Here is a 23,651-nt window from a genome sequence, read left to right as displayed (position 1 = left end):
AACTATAAGTCTGAACTTCATTTAATATATCATCTTACCCCAGCAAAGATATTTTGTAGCAAATTTCTAAAATTTCTAAAATAACTCTCTTTTTCTAATTACTTTGATGATTCTGATCAATATATTGGACATTAATCTGAAATAATATTCTACATTTGCACAGCCCTTTAAAAAAGGACCCGAAAAGCTTACTAATAACTTTTCAGAAACAATGAAGGACATAAAAAATATTTGAAAACTTAATGAGACTTAAAAGTAATACATTTTAATAGACAGTGTTTAAATGACCACCTATAGTATGAATAGAGGATAACTTAGAGAAAAAGGAAATTGGTCAGTTGTGTTGACAGAAAACTGTGTGATATAGGTTGTCTCTCACTGGGTCTTTCACACAGAAAACACATAGAGTGTTTTGACTTGGCAGTAGATCAGCTGTATGGTGTGCTGTAGAGAAATCCTAGGGGCTGCACACCCACAGCTGTAATCACTGTGTTTTGTCTGCACTGAAGATTGAAGACTACTGAAAGTGGAGCTGAGCACAGAATGAACTCAAGAACCATGGAACACAAACTCTCTCTGTCTTTCTCCCTATGACACACACACACACACACACGCACGCAACAGCAGAGAACTACTTTCATGTGCTACTTCAAAGCATCAATTAAACAGAAGAAAACCTAGATAATAACCATAAGGTTATCCTCTTCGTAATGAGCCAAAGTATTCGTTGTGACACATCAAAACACCACACCGCTTCTAGCCAGCACATGGAAATGCATTAACACCACAGTGGGGAATAGAATGCGCCGCGGTGCATGCAAATAAGGGAGGAAGTTTTTAAGGACAAATCTTAATATTTGACGAAACCACAATGCGTTGTGACTTCAAAATGTTTTGAGAATGCTGTCTACATCAGAGCAATGAAGTTTACATACACCAGTTCTAGTTCTTACAAACAAAAGTGTCACCCTGTAGACCTACATACAGGCTTTGAAAAGAGTACTAAGGAATGCCTGAGATGCTATTCTCATATATATATTTCTTGAAATAAAGATGGCTTGTGTCTTTTTTTGTTGTTGGTTTGTTTATTTTTGATATTTTGAGCACTACAGCACAAGTGTCCACTAGTTCCATCATGTTCAAGAGAAGGCTTGAAACCTGGTGAACTGTCTGTTAAAGCAATATAGTTCACCTGTCTCTTTATACCTTTGGAAGAATTTTTCCTTTGGTGGGGTTGCCCTTCAATTAATTGGGGCTGCAAAGGTCCTTTTGAAGAGGTGCCTAGATGAGTTCACCAAATGGTGGCGCAACACTGGTAAAAAACAAACAAACAAACAGCTCAGTGTCTATCAGTGTGTTTGGAGACACCAAGTATCTCCAGAGCGCCTTCTTTCCAAGCTACTGAAAAAAGAGCATGCGCAGTTAGCATGTCTGCTCTTCCTTTTAGACCCGCTATGTACATAATGTCTTGTATTCAGAGAGAGATGCATGAAGAGGAACGTGCAATACATATCAAGGGTTTGTTTATGTATAAATGGGCTCTGTTATCAGAATGGCTTCCAAAATGGAGCGTGGCTTTCCAGGTGTCACCTTGTTTTGCTGTGCGTTATTCGCAACTGCCGCGATTCATTAAACGTGTCTGCGTAAGACATCTGACTGTGTTCATTCTGCATGAGTTGACCCGGTCACACAAGATTTCCTTCGCAATACACACCAGAAGTCTCTCTTTGGAGGGAAGGGTAGCAGCTCGCAGCATTTCAATTCCAGGTCATTAGATCCAGTGTAAAGGCATATCCAGCATGTCTTAGTAGTACAATGGCTAGTGCATGCAATAAATTTTCTCAGGTGAAAAAAGAGATCATTTGGGTGTATCAGATAATTAACCTTTCTTCATAGCACTTCTCCAAACTCAGAAGTCTTAATAGCTTGCACAATGCAAGCATTGAGGTCATTGTGTGTAATACTATTGTTGACTTGTATCTGTGTGAAACATGGTGAAGAAAACAGGAGTTTGGCAAAGATGCTCTTAGACAGATTTAAAGTACAAGATAGATCAATTTACTATCTGCAACAGGCTCCACTTACCATATAATATTCTAAAAAAAAAAAAAAAGACAATTTAGATAGCTGCAAGCTAAACACATGTTTTGCTCATCATAATTTTCTGCCATCACCACAAGAGCAAGTAACATTTAAATTAAAGAGAAGTGAAAAAAAAAACTTATCCAGATCAAAGTTTTGGATGCAATTACATTTGTCTGAAATCTAACTAAAATGATGATGGTTTGAGCAATCAAAGTGCAGTTTGCATCATATAACCGCTTTCATTGTGCAGAACTGTATTCTTTTTCTTGATATTAGTTATTATTATCTGTAATACATTTCTATTAATGGAAATAGTGATGACTGTGTAACAGGAAAATTTATGCATGAAAAAAAAAAATCTGAGACCAGGTATGAGATGGTGCTACAAGAAACTAGGCCAATATGTGCTGACAGGGAAGCAAGAAATGTTGCCACAAAGCAAAATTTCAATATGCAGACTTGTGGATGCCAGTAGAAGAGTAGATGAACAGCTGCAGGGTTTAGCTGAGCTGACACAACTGCTACTGTAGTTTTCCACACATTCAGTTACAGTTTTTTTGTAACATCAATCTGAAGCAAGTTAACCAGAGGACTTTGATTAGTCAGCTATAGCCATATTCATCGGACAATCCTGCACTCGTGCAACTCGTGTGCCCACAACACTTCGTATTTGGTCTTGTTCCAACCCCAATACAGATTCAGGCAAAAATCTACAATTCACCCTAATGACTGACCATTAGTGGCATGCTTTCCCCGCCGTCTCTCAGGTTCCAGTAAAAAATGTGTGCAACTGCTGGAAATTGTTGTGTGTGCTGCTGGTTGTTGATGCCCCACGCATCATATTCTTACAATACCTACTGTTTTTCCTCCCACTCAGACACTGAGGACAAGAGCTTTCCTATTCTGCAGACTCGTCAGCTGCCTGTGTTCTCCCTATTAGCATTTTAACTTCCTGAATCTCATGTTACAAATCATCAGTATGGTATAGGAACTGACTATAATGACTGCAGTATCTTATCTAACAGTTCAAGGGGGGGGGGGAAATCGTGTGCTCTTTTCTTTGCGTAGTGACACAGGGCTCAGGCTCCGGGCTCCAAATATATCTTAAGGATAAAATGGGCCTATAGTCCATAAATTTAAAATGCTTTTGGGAGTTAGGACATATGATTATTCTGACTTGGGAGTGTGCCTCAATATTTCTTTTAAGAATTGCAGTGATACACAAATCCCTTCAAGTAAAAAAACAAAGCAAAAAAATACTTTTTTGTCTTTATTGTTACCACCCATATTTCATGGCAGATAACAATCAACCTGTGTGGTCATGTCATTTATGTCAGTGACATTATTTCCACAAGCTCAGTTTAACCAGCTCTTGTCACTTCTCATCAACTACACTTGGGCTGTATCGTGCTCTACCTGTCTGTCCCACTTAGTTAGATTTGCATATGGATTCTTGTATTGTTGCGAGAGATACACCCCAGTGTTCATGTCCATGTTACACTGCCAAACGTATTAATAGGTGATAATAAAGAAGAAAATAAAATGTGTGTGTGTGAAGGCATATGCAAATACACACTGCAGAAAAGAGAATTAATAAAAATTCAAAATATTCCAAGTACAAATAAAATGTTCTACCAAGCTAAGAAATAGAAAATAGAAAAGCATCTGTCAACCCGCAATCTACTTTCCTTGGTGCTTCTCATTAAATCCGATGTAATTAATTAATTTCCCTTATGCAGAACAAACCAATAGATATGACCAATAACTTTTCCCCTTTAACTGCTCATAGTAAGTGCTTCTCCTATTATCATGTTTGCAATAGTGGCCCATACGTCTACACTTGGGACACTGTTTCACCTCTAATTATATGCTCTCAAAGGAGACTCTTACTATTGACACCAGAGAGGACATCTCTCAACGACGCCCTTCACTCTGTTGAGGCTACATGGATTTAATGGCAAACTTAACCTTTACCTATATTAGAGAGGAGGAAAAAACATAAGTGTTCTTTACTAAGAATATAGACCTCAACCATGTGAATTGAAAGATTATATCTACTACATAAGTAATGCATAACAGCAAAGGAAATGCATGTAGTACATTAGATGGTAACTTTATGGTGATAACTGTCTAGGGTATACGCTAGACCAGTGTTTTCCAACCTTTTGGAGCCATGGCACACCACCAAACAAAAATGTCACAAAAAGCATATTGATTATTTTTCCCCGTGCACCAGACATAGCGGAATTGGTTCAGTTTGTCCCCAGTATACCGTTTTTGCTTTCTTCTGATCACTACTCATGCTAGGACCTTCATCTGGGTCGAAATTTTCAGCAGGACCCAGATGAAGGCCCTAACTTTTTCTTTTCAAATATTTATCAATTTATGCGCTGAGTTGTCTCACTCACGGCATGACGATTATGTAATTTCTTCTTCGTCTTCTTCTGTTTTACTGACAGTTGGCAACACATTTAATTAGAGCAGGTAGTTGTACTGCCCTCTAGTGGAAGAGAATGTAATTGTTCTGCCCGTTACTCATGCAGGTCGCTTAGAGCAGCGGTCCACAACCCCCGGCCCATGGACCGGTCGTTTGGTACTAGGCCACAAGAGTTGAGGCTCAGGCGTGAAATTTATGGTTTTTATGGTTTTTTATCGTTATTTTTTTTTTTTCGTTTTTATTGTTAACTCGGTTTCCCTGGGTCTTTTCCCGTGTGTTATGAATAAAACTTTGGTTTTTTTGGTACTGGTACTAGTTTTATTTTGTTGTATTTATCCGCAACACCTTAAAGGCCAGTCCGTGAAAATATTGTCGGACATAAACCGGTCTGTGGTGCAAAAAAGGTTGGGGACCGCTAGCTTAGAGTACTAATCAGGTGGAACCAGATAACCTTCCAAAGCACACCTGATCACTTCTCACAGCACACCTATGTGCCACAGCACAGTGGATGGGAAACACTGCACTAGACTACCTTACTATGCTTATAAGAACTTTTTTCAAATTATTCTTTCTGATAACAAGCTCTATTTATTTCGGGTAAATTTCTGATAAATACTGGAGTGAACTTGTTCTTCCAAATCATATTTGATGAAATAAAGCCAAACAAATTATAAACTGACAAAAATGATAACTGATGAGGTTAAGACTGTATAGTCAATATTTAAACATGCTACTGCAGAATGTAATCGAAGTGATTCTTACAATGCATAAACAAGTGATGGTATGTTTATGCACTGTAGTGGATAAATGAAAGCCTGATACTGTAGGTTAAATGCATTGTGCATGTGACCTCTATGATGATTATGCTGAAGCAATGAAAGCACCACAAGATGTGAATGCTGAATAATGAACTGAAATCAAAACTGGATAGTCTAGTTATTCTGCATAATTTTCTGTGGAAAAACTTGTGATTGTGTATGCACAGACACAGATAAATGATTAATGACTACTAATATACTAATATATTGATTATTTGGACTGGAAATGACCCCAGAGGGCTACAGATGGAATGCACTGGTAATAAACTGTCCTGTGTATCGTTATTGTTAAACAATAAACAAAATTAAGAAATTATCACCCCATCATTATCACTTAGGTCTCAAACTATTAGTATCAAGTGCCAAGGATTAACACATACTGTCCAGTATATAGCGTAAAATGAAAAAGAACATGCAAATCCTCTTGTGGTGTCTGTAATATGTTTTTAACAAAAACTTCAGATTTTTTAATGACTTTGTGTCCTACCTCTGGTGTGGCTCAGGACCCTCCGGCGGCCTGTTGATGAGCTGTGCATGACATGCTGGTAGTGAGACATGTCTGTTGGCGTGTTGGGAACACGGAAACTGTCCTGGAATCTCTGCATCAAATCCTCGACTGACTCGGTGTTTGGGTCAATGGCTATGAAAAAGAGATGCAAAGTGAAAATGGCAGCCATGTCAAAAGGCTTTAAAGTAAAACTGTGACAAATGCTCAAGATATTCTAAAGAGATATGCACAGATACAAAGAAGCAAAACAAATGTAGCTTGCTTTCTTTTTTGTTTTTTAGGAAAGATGGGGGATTAATGTCTGATATACATGTAACACTAGGTTGTGTGCCTGTGTTGACACTGTATCAAGAAAAGAAAAGACATCTAGTCAGTTTTAGTTTTTTAGGGTTTTTTTTTTTTCCTGGACTTTAAATGATTCCATCAATTCAATATTGCCTCATCTCTACAGGGATCCTGCCAGCACTTCCCCTGATGGCTCAGTTTCACTCTTCCTGATGAATGACTCCAAAACAACTGGTTGTGGGGAAAGCAGGGAGAACAGAAAGAGCTTTTTTTTCTTTACAGATTGAATTTAACAATAGAAAGGACAAACAATTTCTATGACTTGTTCAGATGTCCTGGCTCATTTACAACAACAACAACAACAAAAAAGAGAACAGAAAACATTACGAGTTAAGACTATTTTCCTCTTATTGCTTCCGAAGCACACAAAAAGGTTGAAACTGAGACATTAGATAAACACACACACACACACACACACACACACACACACACACACACACACACACACATATGTGTATATATATATATATATATATATATTATAATATATAAAATGTGCTTGTGTGTTACACAATGCTTTTGACACATCTTAGGCCTTCAATATATGCAACCTCTAATGATTTCACTGTCTGTAGGCATCAACAGTGGCTGAAAAAGAAATCCCTCAAGGAAAACTGTGAAAACAGCTCTGTCCCCAAACTTACAGTACAGCCAACTCCAAATGATGTGACCATTCATCACCCCAACTACCAGTACCCCCACCTATCATCATCATTTTTTGATCTGTCATTCTGGCTCTGAGGTGCGCTCTGTCCATGAATAATGGTGATGTGGTGCTCCCAGTCGATGCTCATCATCCATGCCAATGAGGAGGCAAAAGCAGAGGAAGAGGGAGATGAAGAAGATGGAGGTTAAAGTGAGGAGGCAGAAGTATTTACACTGATTTTGATTTTAAATGCAACCAGTAGCAGAGGCACTGCAGGTTGCTAGAGAACAAAATACTATCTTTGAGTCATATGTATTTGTTTCAAAACATTTGTGGTTAAACTGAGCTGAATATAACTACGCTTTCTAGAAACCACCACATCCCCAAAAAGAGCCTTATGTGTCCTAGCCACCAAGCAGATACACACCCTTGATAAATTACACACAAAGGATTATGTTCATAATGCCATTTGTTTCAGACACAGCTTTATTCTAGATATCTGAAATACTATTTGGTGTTTCACATAAAAAATAACGCCATGCAGCATCACCCCTCTGTTAGCTTTGCATATATATTTGTAACTTTATTACTTTGTCCGACACAGTAAACAGCAATAATGAAGTGCACTGGACACAATATCTTTAAGCTCCTTGGCCAGGGTGTTACTTTATTGAGTAATCCAGTGGCTCCCAGTCGATGTGCATCATACATGCCAATGAGAGGGCAAAAACAGAAGAGGGAAATGAAGAAAACTGAGGTTAAAGTGACAAGTTATTTAAGTATTTACACAGATTTTGATTTAAAAAATAGATTTTGGGTGTAGTTTTGGTTTTAAATGGAACCAGTAACAGAATAATATGTCTTTGAGTCACAAGTATTTATTTCTAGACATGTGTGATTAAACTAAGTTGAATATACTATTATTATTTCACATCAAAATACAACCTGATGCAATAGATAAGAGGAAGAGATAGAGGCATGCATGCATTTTGGTTTATGCCCATGCATTTAAATTTAGGTGTTCTTTTTAAATTTCTAGACACCATTCATCCCCAAACAGATCCTTATTTGTGCTCTAGGTTCATGCCAAAAAGCAGATGCAAAGAATTATGTTCATAATGTCCAGCTTGTAATAGACAAGCCTTTTTTTGAATGTTTGAATAATTATTTGGTCCTTCATTTTTAAACAAAACAATACCATGCAGTATTAGCCTGTGCTAGATAATTCCTACTTTTGTGTAACTTTCTTCTGACACAGTAAACAGCAATAATGAAGCACACTGGCCACCGTGTGTTTAAGCTCTTCTGTCTGGTTGTTAGCCTATTTAGTGATCCAATACTTATAAACATGTAATGACAAAAGCAATGTCAATTATGCAGCAGTGTCAGTTGCTACATAACTGATATTAAACATTAATATCGATTATGCAACAAATGTACTTTTAACCTAAAATTAAAAGAGAACCAAACATGATGCTGTTGTTCATTGTTTACACACAGCTGTGTGACAAATTAAAGGAAAGTGGGGTACTGGTTGCGGGAACTGCTGTCCCATAAATCAGTTCCTAATCTATCACAGGTTTTTATTTGAGCTGAGCTCTAGTGTCCCATAGATAAGACATCATCTTTCTGGAAGAGATTGCTCTGGTTAGATGTTCCAAAACACAATTTTTAATCATAAAAGCATAAATGAAGCAAACTAATTAAGTAACATTATACAAATGGTTGACCCAAACCACGTCAAGAAAATGTAATCAAAAGCCTCTCGCTATAGTAGTCAAGATACAACATTGTGTACAGATGAGATCCCAGATGCCCAGAAGGCAGCCAAAATGCAGTTGACCTAAAGGTAGCCTAAGGGGGTAAAAAAAAAAAAAAAAGAACTGCAACTTCAGTGTAAGTCTTAGGAAAATGGCAATATTGTATGCATTTGTTAAGAAGAAATATGCACTGATAATCAGTGCAGGAAAAAAAAAAGGTTTTGTTCTGTATATCCGGTTCTTTCAAGTCCACCACTATACTGGACCCCAAAGGTTAAAGTGACCAGATGCATAATAGCCTTTGTGAGCTCCATTAGCTGTGGCATTCATGCTAGTGTTTGGTCCTCATAGTCAGCAAACAAACAACAAGGGCGGGGAATCTGTTATATAGGCTTTGATCTGTCATGACTGAGGAGAAGTTGTGATACCATGTTTAAGGTTAACTGCTTGCATGCATATTTCATGGTTTAAAAGTCTTTATCTGTTTCTTTTTTAGATCCCAAGGGAGAATAAATGTTAGAGAATAAAGAATAAATGCTAGGTCAAACAGAAGTGCTTAGAGCCACAGTCTCCTTGAAATAAATTTAATTTGTCTCGAAAGGTTGTCAAGAAACTTTCTCCTACATTTTCCCCTCGAAGAAACATACAAAATCTTAAAATAACAATTAAAAAAATGTAATTATGAAATTATGGATGTATACTTCAGTATTGTATACAACAGGAATGACAAAAATATGTTTGCCTCTACTTTTTTTCTGTTGTCTTACTCCAGTATAATCTCTTCCTATTTTTTGGGTTGCTCTTCATTTCTCATTTCTGTCAGAGGAAACTATCAAGATTTTTTATTCTGACATTTGTTTCTCCCTAGACCCCAAGTCCACCGGCTTCTCATTTTGAGTTCAATGTCAGCTAAAGCTCTGTTGCCTCAATTTTCTCCTTTTCATCTCCCTTATCTGCAGTTACTCCCTTATCAGTGCTGAGTATGTGTTAACAGTGTCTCATAAGCAGCGGATGTCAACAGCATGCTGCCTCAGTCAACTTATTCCTGGTGGTCTCATGATGCCCACTACAAGGCGATAACAATTCTCAATTTTCTGTTATTGTTCGGATGCACAATTCTGCTTGTTTATGGTTTATGCAGGCTTTTGCAAAAGTGTGTATTAGCTGGCATGCAATTGCTTTTGTATATAAATATTTACAGATAGCTTAACTTCCACCCACTTTTACTTCCAACTTCCTCTTTATGGAGGAAGTAGTTGCATGGAAAGCAGAGCGGTTTGCACAGAGTGATCTCCAAACCCAGCTTTCACATTTAGACTGGACTTCATATTGATATAATGATAGTGAAAATGCTATCACACCAACTATTTTCATTACAGTCACAAAATAGGCTAATTCAAAGCTTGTTAATAAATTACCTTACATACTAGCTAAATGTTAATATTTCAAAGAGAAAATCTGTTCTTTTAAACTGCCATGACCATGGAAACTATCTGAGAGGAAAGTGTCTGAAGTGTCCACTCCAAACATACTGCAATCTGCCTGTTTCTCCTCCTCCATCTTCTGCAACTCACATTGTCTGGCTTCCCCTGGGAGCTCATTGTTGAGCAATCCACTAAAATAGGATCGAGGAAGGTAAAATATGCTGCAATTTTCTTTCTGATGGACATGTACTTGGTGTTCTCATTAGGTTGCAGTAAGGTGACAGGAAAGCATCACTACTCAGGCAAAACAAAAAGCGCTAGCATTTGCAAACTATTCAGTGCCAACAGTGTTCACCAACAAATAAGTAAAATCAGTAAAAATAATTAACAATATTTACTCAGATTGCTTTTGTTGATGGCATTTGGAGTGCTTTTCCAAACCTATTTTTGTAGAAACAACAAAATTCAACTAGAGTGTTACATTTTATCTAAATTATTCCATTTTAACATTGACAAATTTGTCAGTAATTACAAAAGAAAGCTAGCAACACGAATTAGTAAAATGTTGGGATCATAACGCAGGCTGAATTGTCATTGTTAACTTAGGACAAGACGTTTGATTATTTTATCAAAATATTAAGTAAAGTGAAAATATTTTGAAAATAGTAGAACAAAATAATGGTGGTTGATGTTGTCACAATCACCAGGGCAGATTGCATAAACTAATGTATCATGACATTTTTTTTCCACAGCAAAACTTGATGGTAAATCACTAATTTGCAGAAGCAGAGGTTTCTAAAATTGTACCGCTGGGTAAAAATCTGATACAACCATGCCTGTACCTTGACAGAAAATGATATCCAGCACCAGGAAGAGAAACATTTGTTCTGTCAGCAAAAAGTGCATTGAAGGATCAGCTCCTCCAACAAGCCAAATGAACAATGACTAGGCCATCTTCCACTAAATTGCTGATACAGCCCATGGGAATTACTGTTTGTGAGAAACTGAAACCTTTAACCATGACTCTTTGTCTATAAATAGTGCTTGACCCTATTTCTCTTAGGCTCAAAAGACATTTCCTCTCTGCGGAAAGTCAGTGAAACACAAGGCAACATTTTCAGGCTTCTCATCCATGTCCCATGCCCTGAGGCAGGTGGTGATAAAGCATGTATTGGAGCTTAGGAGATGGCTTGGGCTCTGTTTCTATACATGCACACTAAATTGTATCTTAGCAGCTGACAATAGGTTGCTTGTCATATTATACCACATTTCAATCCAAACTGCTTGTTATAAAGGTCATTTATAACAAACAGTTTAGGCTGACTTGTCCAGCATAAGCTTAAAGAATCCAGCATGAGTTTTCATGAACTGAAATCTGATAGGGCCTCAACATCCACATGACAGAAAACATAACAAACAAATAAAAAAAAATAACAGCAACAACAAAAACAAAAATCATGGATAGACCAAAACAATTGTTGTGGTATCTACTTTCAATTCAAGCCTACCTCTTTCACATACATGTTTTAACATCTAAGAGTAAGTTATGTATCTTTCCTATTCTTAGCCATCCTGCCTAGAAGCCAAACAGCATTCATATTCACGGAGGCATGTAGTCACAAGGGAAATGACGGGAATATTTGTGTAGATCTTTAGACCCTACAAACCCCTGCCGCTTTAATTTGGAGAAAATCTGCAGGAAGAAAAGAAGCTGAGAGCCCAAGAAATTAAATTCCTGCAGATTTCAATTTTTTTATTATGTTTCAGTCTCTTACTCACTTCCTCACATATTTTCTGTGCTTTTACCTCTGACACACAGACACACATGCAGACACATGCACATGCACTTCCTCTAGTCACATCTCTATTCCCCTGGTTTTCTCTCGTCTTTCACAGCTTGGGGAGCAAATGGGTACAGAGAAGATCAATGGGGGTGAGTGGGATGGTTGCGTGGGGTTGTGGGTAGGGGTTGGATAGGGTAGGGAGTTCACCCTAGCTCTGATTCCCACTGTGATTTAATACATTTGTCATTGTTTCAATATGAACAGTCCAGTGTAGCTGTCTGGGAAAGCCTTCACAGCAGTGCTTCTGGAAGTGTGACAGGTACATGAGAGAGAGTAAAAGGTTAGACAGAAACAAAGGAAAAGACAAAAGTGTCAGAGAAGACAAGGGATCCAGACATGAATGAAGAATAGCTAAAAGGGAGCCTGAGAAGGGCAGAATAGATATGGGTAGACAATGGTTGCCACTGGTGTTAAAGAAAAAAGAAATGAAGTGATGACTAGAATGAGATGCAGATAAGAGACTCAGTAGGAAGAGCACAGTGGGGTGGAAAAGGGAAGGGACGATAATGATAAGCAAAATATTCAGAGACAAAGACAAATTCAAAAACACAGGGGAATAGCACAAAAAGGGTGAAATCTTCATAGTTAAACAATGCTGAAACATTGATTTAAACTGTACATTGAAGCACACTGTGACTATTAGGGCTAGACGAGAATTAGAAGCCCTTATATCTACTGGGCAGTAAGATGTAATAATTATATAAAAATGCCTCAGTTTGTGAGATGAATATGCTTCAGAGGAACAAAATCCATGTCTGACTTTGCCGTTAAGACAATACAAAATGAAAATGTTGTATGTTCAAAGAACATTTGAACATTCTCAACTACTTGAAAACATCTAATGTCCCATCGTTAGACACTTTCCCTTTCTGGTCTTTCCTTCTACTTGCATATTTTAAGGCCTGCGTTGCTTGCAGAGGCAAGAATAAAGTTCTATCTATAGCTTGGTTTTTGCCACGGGCCAGAATAAAATATGAATGTGTCTCCCCGTGCTGTGCCAGCTGAACATTGCAGGCCAAGCTCTGACCTCCAACTGCTCCAGACAGGCTGAACCTCCTGACTGGTAATCACAAATAAGTCTACGTCCCGACATTTAGGAACAAAACCTGGCTTAAAATAATATTTTAGATGTCCTTATCCATTATGACACAAGACTCCAAAAAATGTTTGGATAAAGTATTCTGTGAGTAAATGTTTAATAAGTAACAATGCTACAGTCACATGCAGCCTATTCCCAACAGGAAACACCAACTGAAAAGTATTTTTTGTGCTCAAGAAAAGCACAGGGCAGACTGAGAGCTGGAAATGATAAGCAAGATAAGACTTACAAAGAAATACTGCTTTTGATTAAAGTAACTTTAAAAAGTCCTAGATTAGTTACGTTTTTCTTTTCTGTATACACTCTAACCTCTCTCAAAATGTACCTCTATAATGCTTTGTGAACACTTCTAAGTCCAAGTTTTTTAAGTGATATAACCTTGGGAGGAGTTTCTCATAACTACATTTAGCGTTTGGATGTTCTGACAGTACACCTTTAGTGGTTGTATTGTGAGAACATCTTAAAGAGACTTTCACGATTTTCCCAGCATAGACTAGTGGGGGCAGCACGGTGGCATGGTGGTTAGCACTGTTGTCTCACATGTCTCGAGTCCAAAGGCATGCAGCTAGTTGGGATAGGTTAATTGGAAACTGTAAATTGCCTGTGGGTGTGAATATGAGTGTGAATGGTTGTCTGTGTCTGACCTGTCCAGGGTGTACCCTCTAGGCTTTGCGGCAGTCGCGGCAGATGGCTGCCCTCCCTGAGCCCGGTTCTGCCAGATTTTTCTTCCTGTTAAAAGGGAGTTTTCCCTTCCCACTGTTGCCAAAGTGCTTGTCATAGGGGGTTGTCTGATTGTTGGGGTTTCTTTTTATTATTGTGAAGTCTTTACCTTGCAATATTAAGCATTTTGAGGTGACTGTTGTTGTGATTTGAGGCTATATAAATAAAACTGATTTGAATTGAACTGAATTGAATAGTAACTCCTACCTTACCAGTAACTTTAAAAATTGTCAGAGGACCTCTGAGCAAGTAAAGGACTGACCTCAGTGAGTGAGTGTTGTTAGGTATGACACGTTTCAAAATGTGTTTGTTTAAAACAAAAGAAAGAAAGAAGGAAAAGCACTCTTTCTTATGTGGTAGTATAATGGATATGGTTTGTGAAACAGATAGGCCTAAACTTTGTATTTATTCTCTGTTAATAAAGTAAGTAATTATGAATCCTATTTTATGTATGTCTACAAAAGGTTTTTACACTGTTCTAATCGCGTTTTGGGATAACGTTTAATGGCTAACATGGGACCACCTGTTAGAGGTCATGGAGCATGCAAGTGACACTGTGACTACTGTTATTGTTGTAGAAGGCATTAGGCTGATAGCCAGTCTAACATTAACGTAAAAGTCCATAATTTGATTGTGTGTGTAGAGCCCTGTTGTTTCTGGCTTTTGGAGACTGAAGAGATCGTTTTGCGTGTGCATTATGAATCCAACATAGTGAAATTTACTTGTGTTGTAACTTTAAATAGAATATAGAGACAAACTGTTACAGGGTTAACCCCACTTTCTGTGTAGATCTCTTGTCTTATTTTTCATATTTAGAACATCCTTATAGTAAACATAATGGTTATAATATAATCACAAAACCATTAACTCTGGATATGTTCAATTGCCATACTATTATTCTTCTTTTATGATTATTAATGACACCCAGTGATTGCACAGTCAGGCAGTGATGGGGTGTCTCCATGGTAAAATGATGTTTAACTTTTGACAGTTTCCAAAGACAATGAATATTAGCAATTATTTCCAGATCTTGCCTGAGAGTTGCTAAGAAATTTCCAGCACATGTAGGAGCGGAAATGAAGCAGAAAAAAACATTATGCAAATATAATTATGATAGGGTGCCAATTTATCACACACTCAGATAATTTATCACACCCAGAAACAATTCAGTTAATTTAATATGCTGCAAGCAATAGTATTCCACCAAGTGCATATTGACCAAAGGCAGGCTGAGGAGAACAGCTGCAGTTCTGGATTTGTCTCCAATAAGCTAAAATGGAGTACCTGTTTATTTACTGTTTTAAAAAGAGGTAAATACAGAAGATTTAAGGTTATTTTAAGGTTATATACTAAAACTTTCACAACTTGATCTTTCACACTGGAATAAACTTCTTAAATAATTAGTGTTTACTGTTTTGCAGATCTGAATTCCATTTCAGAAATGTATTCTTAAAAATGCATTTTAGAACTGTATTTCTGACCTACGTTGTAATTTCAAATATTATATGAATTATTTAAGATTCCATTTTAGTGTCTGTTATGCTATTTTTACATTTATTTTCCTACTTTGTTTTTTTTTTCTATTTCCTTACCTATAATTTTAATGGACTGAGACTGTTGGGAATCATGGCAGCACAGAAAGATATTGATGGCTGTGGGTGACCAGCCTTAACCACATTTCAAAAGAGTCTCATAAAGATGGCTCACGAGATGGCATGTGATCGACCACCATGTATTGATTTAGTGCTTACAAACTCATTTCTGCAGGCATTTTTTTTGTCTGGCCCTGACAAAGGCTTCATGTTGGATCAGATTACTAAGGCTTCATTTCTCAATGAGTTGCTATACATGGATTTACTGGTTGCTAGTTCCTTATTTTTTCTTTGCTGCTCAAAACGATCTCATCAGCTGCTGCACTGTGCATGGGGGGATTTGCTCATCTTGTGCTCCTTTGAAACTTCCTTACTAAACAATGCACCAGAGATTGTAGGAGACTGATGAATCTGACACAGGCCTTTTTCACACTGGAGTGGGCAAGAATGACTAGAAGTTTTTTAATCTAGCCTAGAGCTCAAAAATCTCATTTCAGTACACATTTATTGGATTTTTTGACTTACAAAATCTTAGTCTTTGAACATGTGCATCCTGAATCTTCATCATGGGATGTTTTTGTAGACTAGTACATGCTATAGTGTGCTTTATATTGTATGTGTTTGTTGAAATACGTCACATTCATCTTACTGTGATAAATTCACATCATTAACAACACACAGCTTTACTGCTTTCTGTGGATGGGGGATAGGAAGAATGTGTAGTCTTGTCATGATTCCCATCTATTTATCACGAGGAAGGAGAGCGAGCTTGAATCAGTATTAATCAAAACATTACCCCAAGGTAGCTTGACTGTGCCAAGCTGGCATCCATTTCCCATTAATGATGTCACATTAGTGATCTGAAGCCCGACACTAGATTATTACTCTGAGTTCAATTAAGGCTCGGTAAACACTTAATAACTTTGGCAATGAATATGGAGTTGTTGATGACAATAATAACAATACTTCCTTTTTTTCCTTTTAAATCCTACTTGGTTTCAAGTGGGTGAGTGGAGCCCCAATAATGAAGGACTTTAAGAATGCACAGTTAAGACTATATCTGAAATAAATGTCAAACAAAGTTTTTGCCAGACTTTCCCTAGTTATTACTGCAATAAATAACAAAGAGCCACATGCCTATATGATTCATCGCTGCTTTCCTTGAGGACACTGAGAAGTCTTGGATACAGTAATTACTGTTTTGTGGTTTTGTTGTAATATTTAGAAACAGTTATATTGTTTGCTAGATGTTTTCTGGTCCTGTGTTCTTGCTATAGAAAAAAAAAGTGGGAAAAGAAACATTAACTTACAGATCCATTATTCTTGGAAGAAATGTGCTTTTACTCAGATTGGGGGTAGCTGCTCCATAGGGGGCAGGGAACTTAAAAATCTACTGTAGCAGCTAGGGATCTTCTGTCTAAATGCATTCTTCTCTTTTGTCTATTTTAAGCAATACTTAGCCACATATCTAAAGTTGTAAAATCTAAGTATCATCCCAATGATTCTCAGTGGGTTACATGTGCTGTCCAAGGCTTCATCAGTGTTTACAACATGAAATAAATACAAAGTAACTCCATTCAGCAGTTTTTGCAAGCAACATAACTTCACTAAAAGGAATAAAAGGCCCAACAGGAAGTAATATGGACTATTAAACATAATAGAATCTTCAATTTGCGTTTAATGTTTCTCTTTGTTAATGAGTTAGATCCCATTACTAGTGAGAACTGATATAAAGCTATAATCTTAACATCTGACTAGCAGCATTGTACTTGCCTTAAAATTAAGCCTCAGCTATTTTAAGACTATTTTTTTTTATTATATCAGAAATTATGTTCTGCTTTTTATCCACCAAGGAGGCAAAGCCTTAACCGGCGAAGCTATGTTGACAGTTTTGTTTGCCTGTTTGTGTGCTGTCTCAGTGTCAGATTAAACAAAACTAAAAAATATGAAAGAAAATTAATAAAGAAAACTTCCACGGCAAATTTAATGAAAATGGCGGAGGATGAGCAAAGGAAGAAATCAATACATTGTTTTGAATCTGGATACTCATGTTTAGTATATTACCATTATGCATGCCCATCCAGTGTGCCAAATTTAATTATTTTAATCCACATAATGCATTTTGCCAATCAAAAATGTGTTAATGTAGAATTTGTAGCAGTGATATGCATCATGAGAACACATTTTTATCTCCAATACAAAATTCTCCTGTGGTGTCTAAGACATCTTAAAACATTTTAATGGTTTTGTTTAAGGACTCGTGCCACGCTAGGGAAATATTGGGGTCTGACTTAAAGCACAGAAAATATAGAGCTACTTAAAACACAGGTTTGTTTGAAACTGCTATACTTTATGACTATAAATCCCCGTCCTCTTTTTGTAGATATCCTTTCCAAAAATGTAAGGTGATCAACGATAACAAAAAATATTTACTCTAAACTTTAGTTACCTTCTCGCCATAGACATTGATACAAGCTTTTCTATAAAAAACATAAGTTTGTTTTGTTCTTTTAGTTATTGCATTCAGTCAGAGAATAATGTGACCTTGAAAGTTACTTTCAAAATAAGTGAGAAACATTACTACCAGCAGCAGGAAAAACAAAACAAAACAAAAAAAATGAGCCTGTTACTGCACTGTTCATGGATGAACCAGTGAGGTGAATGCATTCTGCTGCTTACCTCTGCTCCAGAGTGTGTGTTAGATAGGACTAACAAGAGTCATTTTAAATGGAAATTGGATGGATTTGCTTGTTATTAATGTGAAGACCAGTGGCCCTATCCCAGATGCCCTCAGGACTGTGTTGGCAGAGCAGCGGTGTGAGTCCTAGGCCAGTCACTGAATATCTGAAGTAGTTAGTCACTCCTTGGACTTCTAATGCATTTGGTTTTGGGGAAATTATAGTCTGAGAATAAAGCTTTTGTGGTTTTAATCTTGTATGTTTGCATATAGACACATTAAAAGTCAATGCATGAGTCAACAAACTAGTTGGGCCATTGAAGAAAATGAAAACATGCAAGGGCTAGGTTAATAAATACATGGCAAATTCTGTGAATACAAGTAGTAGACTAAATTTTAATTAATCTATTAAATTAGACACATAGTGCAGCCAAGACTCAATAAACAATGCCAGCCACAAAGAACTTCACTATGCTTTTATGGTTGACAGTAATGAACCACAGTACAATCACATAACCCTTTGTCCTCTAGACAGACATATTGAGCCTGTGGGCTTGGACCATTTTATCCCACTGGGAGGTAGTTGTTGACCATCCAAAACAAAGCATTAGCCACATTAGCAATTTATCACCGTCCACCATTAGCTCATTTTCCTGTCAGTCTCTCTACTAAATACAAAGAACAGTGCACTTCAAGTCAGTTGTTTCTGACAGAGTATCTCCATTTAAATCTAAGACTATGGAAGATTTTGAATAAGTTTAGTTTTATTCTTCAAATCTTAACCAAGTCAGTATGCATCACACATTAAATCATGGACAAACAAAAAATAAATCATAAATAATTCAAAGTCAAATTTGTTTTATTTGTATTAGTGAGGCTGTGTATTTAGACGGCAAATCTGAATTAAGTTTGATTCATGAATTTCATCCGTTTACCTTGCCACATAAACTGCAGTAAAATAAAAATATCGAAAATAAAGAACACAAAAACAACACTTTTAACCTACTGTCATTCGTAATTTATTTTAACAATTTGATATTACTGAAAGACTGCATTCAGAAATTACAACTTTGATAATTTTTTTAACAACAACAAATTTACAAAAGAAACACCTGCAAGGTATGGGTGTTTTTGGATAAGGGCTGCTTTATTTGAGACCACATATATGAGATCCAAAAGAGACTGAGAGAAGAGGATGAATTGCTAGCCCAGTACACTAAAAATGTCAAGGATTAATAAATAGAGGTAGATCTTAATTTTAAATTGGTCACTTTTATGGATGAATCATGTCTTTAAATTTCTGTAGCTGAAAGGTTAATAGCTCGTGAATCTGTCTCTATAGTTAATCTAAGGAATTCAAAGAACTGGAGATTAAATTGATGTGAATGTGAATATGGACATTTGTGTCTGAAAGTACTATATCCTAGAGTTTTACAACTACAGTGAGTTCAGGTCAGTGTTTTGTTCAAAAATCTAGACATAATGATATTTTATCATCTTATTAATTTTTCCTCTATAAAAAACAAATGCTGAAACTGCATCAAACAACAGGTTTTCCATAGATTTCCCTTCTATAAATGTTTTTAAAACATAGACCAGTACTTAAATAGGATGATTTAAACTCAGAAAATTAAAATATCCATCAACTTCATAATTCTGAGCATTTTTAGCATGTTAATTGATTTAAATTTGCGATTCAGTACAGAACAAATAACCAAGGAACCCTACAATTAGTTATTGCGGTCCAACAGAGAAGGTTTGTGAGGGTACTGTAAACGAATACTTTATGCATAGCTTGAAATTACGATGTTTGCAGTGGAGTTTTACATTTTATTGCCTAAAAAAAGTTTTATCATTACTTTATACGAAACATATTTATCTTGCTCAAAGTGGAGACCCATGACTCTTTTTACCAGGGATTAAAAGGCCGCCCACTGACACAAGTCAGCATTTAACTGACGTGACAAGTGGCCTCTGTCACTTGACCTTCACAAATGATGTTAAATGACAGTATATTAGATTTGAAGTTGATACAAATAGTAGGTGAATGGACGGATATGACAGCCAAGAAGCAGCAGTGTATGTTTGAGACTGTGGCTTCCTTATTTTAGTAGGAAACAGTAGGACCAACTTAAAGATAGTATTGTTGCGAATGTTAGACGATGGCAGGAATTATATAAAACTACTTATTTTTCTGAAAAAATATAAGCAGTACATGCTGTGCAATCAACAACATGGGTGGGCTGGCCTTAGCCAAGTGAAATGTCCATGCTGAGTAATCTAAGCACCTGGCACAGAGAGACTCCATGGATGTACAAAACATGCTCATAAAAGCAGCATAGCTACCACTGAGCACGACACATTTCCTATGACACCTGCCATTTCTTTTTTTAGTATGTTGCTCACAGCTGCACGATAGGAACAAAACCAACATCATGCAGTTAATATGACAGGGATCCCATAAATCTCAATTTCATGCGTGCAATGTTCATATTTCCATAATTCTAATTTCATTTTCAAGGAGAATGTCTTTCAGACAACCAACCTACCTCGTTTGTCAAAATTATGCTTAATATCGTCTTCTTTGCACATCATATCTGGATGTCCTTGGATGCCAACTCCATAGTCATCTAGGACCTTCCCATCACTAAGCTTGTTGTGGATCTGGTTGGGTGTGGAGTTAAGTGAGTGCCCACCTGCGTCCACCTCGTCATCACAGTCGTAATCGTCAAGAATTGGAGTCTCACGAATAGGCATTCCAATGACAGAGCTGCCATGCTGGTGTGTGCTTCGAGAACCCCGATAACTGTCACGGCCCTGCGGTCCGAGCAGAACGGAGGGAATGTAGTGGATCTCATGTGTGGCCTCGGTACTTGCACTCTTTTGGGGGATACGGCGACGCTTGCACCATCGATGGCGGGTATACAGCACAAGGGTGAAAAGGAGGATTAGGAGGAGGAGTGCTATGAGGCCTCCCTGGATAAAAGTAAAACAAAGGAGAAAAAGACTGAATATCAGGAAGGCACACAACGACAACTCTTAATGAGAGCAAATTCAGAGAACTTAAGATATTTTACTGGTAACCAGCTTTAATTTTACAAACTGCAAAATAAAGAGAGGGCTTTACATCTTATAATAACAATTATAATCACCGCCTCAGTGCCAGTTATATTAGGCTGAATGCCAATTAGCACAATTTGCCAGCTAATAAAGGAGGTCTGGCAATCAACACTTTGACATGAGAGTTCTCAAAGCAACATGAGGCTAACAGAGTTCTGAGAAAGTCTATTTGTACCAGTCTTTAAAAATAACAATAATCTCACATTGTGGAGAAAAGGATATTGCAAGTTTGATCAACAACAACAATCATGTCACATTTTCACAAATTTAATGTATGTATACTCAATTTGTTGATATGAATGGTAACTAGGCTTCTATGTTCTATGTTCTATGAGACAACACAAGCTGATGAGGGGCGAAAGTATTTTATACATGAAAGAGGAAGAAAACAGAGCATAGCCCTGTAGCAATGAAGACATTAGCAAGCCATTAGAAGATAGGAAGGCTACAGATACATGTAACACACTGTATTCGGCACATGGAATACAGTGGACTGAACTGAACATGTACAGCAGATATAAAACACAAAAAAAATAAATAATACTAAAAACTACCACAAACCAAACTCTGCAGTTCTCAGGAATCATTTTACATCATGAGTTGCAAATCAAATCAATAAAGTGAATGAATGATTTGCATTATACTATGTACATGCCACTGCTGTTTCCATTCCTTATTTGAAGTCTCATTAACAACTACAGACAGCAGTTCAGCATAAATAATTTTCTTTGTAGCAATGTTGCATCTCAACCCCCCTCGGAATGAGCACACATACCAATACACAAAGGTTATTAGCCTGTTTTGCCCTCTCTTTCTTCCCTAAGCCCTTACTATACCCCTGTAAATTCACCAAGGAGCATCACATTTCTCCAAGGTTCATTCAATATCTGACCACAGAAACATCAAACACCGCGCCATACGCAGTTGTTGGATGATAACGTAAATCCATATGCACAGACAGAATGGTTGAAAGTACCGGAGGGCATGACTTATTCTTTGATTTTTCACACTGGCACCCAATAGGTGAGACGTAATATTGAATTCTGCAAGACATAGTTACCTAAGGGTGATAAATTTATAATGTCAGACAGAAAACACAGCGTCAGCACTTTTCCAAGTACATAAATAACAGTGCGACTATATTTACAAAATTATACGGGCACATGCACATATACATGCACAAATAGGAACACAGAAAATCATATGCACACACACACACACACACACACACACACACAAAAAAAAAAAAAAAAATACACCACAACAGAGTAATAAATAAAAACCACAAGGGTTCATTCATCACAACATTTAAAATTCCATCTTCATGACTGAAAACAAACCCCTTTCAAATTAGAACTCATGCACTGCCGAGTGTCCATAAATCAAATATGCTGAGGGGGTAAGGCAGCAGAGAGGACTAGTATCATACACATGCTTGTCCATTAATCTCCAAAAGGATGGCAGCTTTGGAGAAATATATTCTCAAATTCCCCTTAGTATTTTTCGTCTGCAATGGTTTCCTCTAAACAACAGGAAAAAAAAATAGACTTACATTTAATTTTAGGCACAGGGTAATAATGGTGTCACATTCGATGGTTTGGTAGGACAACCATTAAATGATTGTCAAAAATTAAAATAATATGGATAAAATCCTGCCTAAAACATTTACATAGATAGGTATTAGTTCACCTCAACATTAACATTCACTTAAAGTGAAATTAAAATATTAATTGTCACTTTTTATGAAAATGTGATTACACACTCTACAGTGGATCTATATAGTATAACATAGTTTGCCATGGAAACCCATAATTATCCCACTTAAATTAAAAAAAAAAATCTGCTGATCTATAATGAAGTGTCAAGTGGTTGATATCCACACACTGTGGAAACTACAAGTGAAACTGGGTTTTGAGAGAAATTGTATTTCCTGTTGTTGTAGTAGGTCTACAGATATCCATCATATTCTGTGGTATTTTTTGTAGTGCGGCTGCCATGTGAGGAGAACATATCTCTGAAAAATGGGAAAACAGACAAAAGGCCAAAACTTTGAATTTATAAAAAAAGCATAAGAAGATATATTTTTATAACAACGGAAAAACTCAGAGCTGAAATAAAAGGCTTGAGCACTGTGTGGAATGATAGATCTCTCCAGAGGTCCACAGAGGGATTAAAAACCATTACTAAAGCATTTGATGGATGTATGTATCAAAATATCTAGTTAAACTTAGCACATCCGGTCAAGCAAGTGATTATGTGCTAATATGAAAATATCTAGCGGAGCCTGCACCTACTGAACTTGATTTTTTGTCGAGAGCTGATGTCTCCTCTCATCATCTGAACCATCTCTGTGAAAGTTGTCCTTAAGGAGTCCTTAAAGGAGTTATAAAAAGTTTATTCACACTGCACTTTAACTCCTCAACATCACACATGTATGCTGACGTGATTAGCAAGAGAAAACCTTTCTGCTGAGATGATAAATCACAGTGTAACTTGTTCATTTTGCTTGCGGCTTGTGCAATGTGCACGTGCAAACAGCCAAAAAAAAGTGCTCCTCCAGTTTTTGTTAACAGAAC

The 23,651-nt window shown here is 37.0% G+C and overlaps 1 protein-coding gene across 2 annotated transcripts in view; it reads right to left on the bottom strand.

Moving 5' to 3' along the window:
* The window catches only part of LOC134630782 (astrotactin-2-like), a 280,317-nt gene that overhangs the window by 173,970 nt on the left and 82,696 nt on the right, over positions 1-23,651 (bottom strand). Inside the window, exons 3-4 of one of the 2 annotated variants that reach the window (XM_063478441.1) lie at positions 20,505-20,931; positions 5,828-5,980 (exon numbers count right to left, since the gene is read on the bottom strand). In XM_063478441.1, coding sequence (XP_063334511.1) covers positions 5,828-5,980; positions 20,505-20,931 — 580 coding nt within the window. Of the gene's footprint in view, positions 1-5,827; positions 5,981-20,504; positions 20,932-23,651 lie in introns of those variants that run through there. The other variant, XM_063478442.1, reaches the window with a different exon arrangement.

This window comes from Pelmatolapia mariae, linkage group LG7 (assembly GCF_036321145.2).
Source record: "Pelmatolapia mariae isolate MD_Pm_ZW linkage group LG7, Pm_UMD_F_2, whole genome shotgun sequence".
Classification (NCBI taxonomy): domain Eukaryota; kingdom Metazoa; phylum Chordata; class Actinopteri; order Cichliformes; family Cichlidae; genus Pelmatolapia; species Pelmatolapia mariae.
This window is presented reverse-complemented; position numbering and strand designations above follow the sequence as displayed.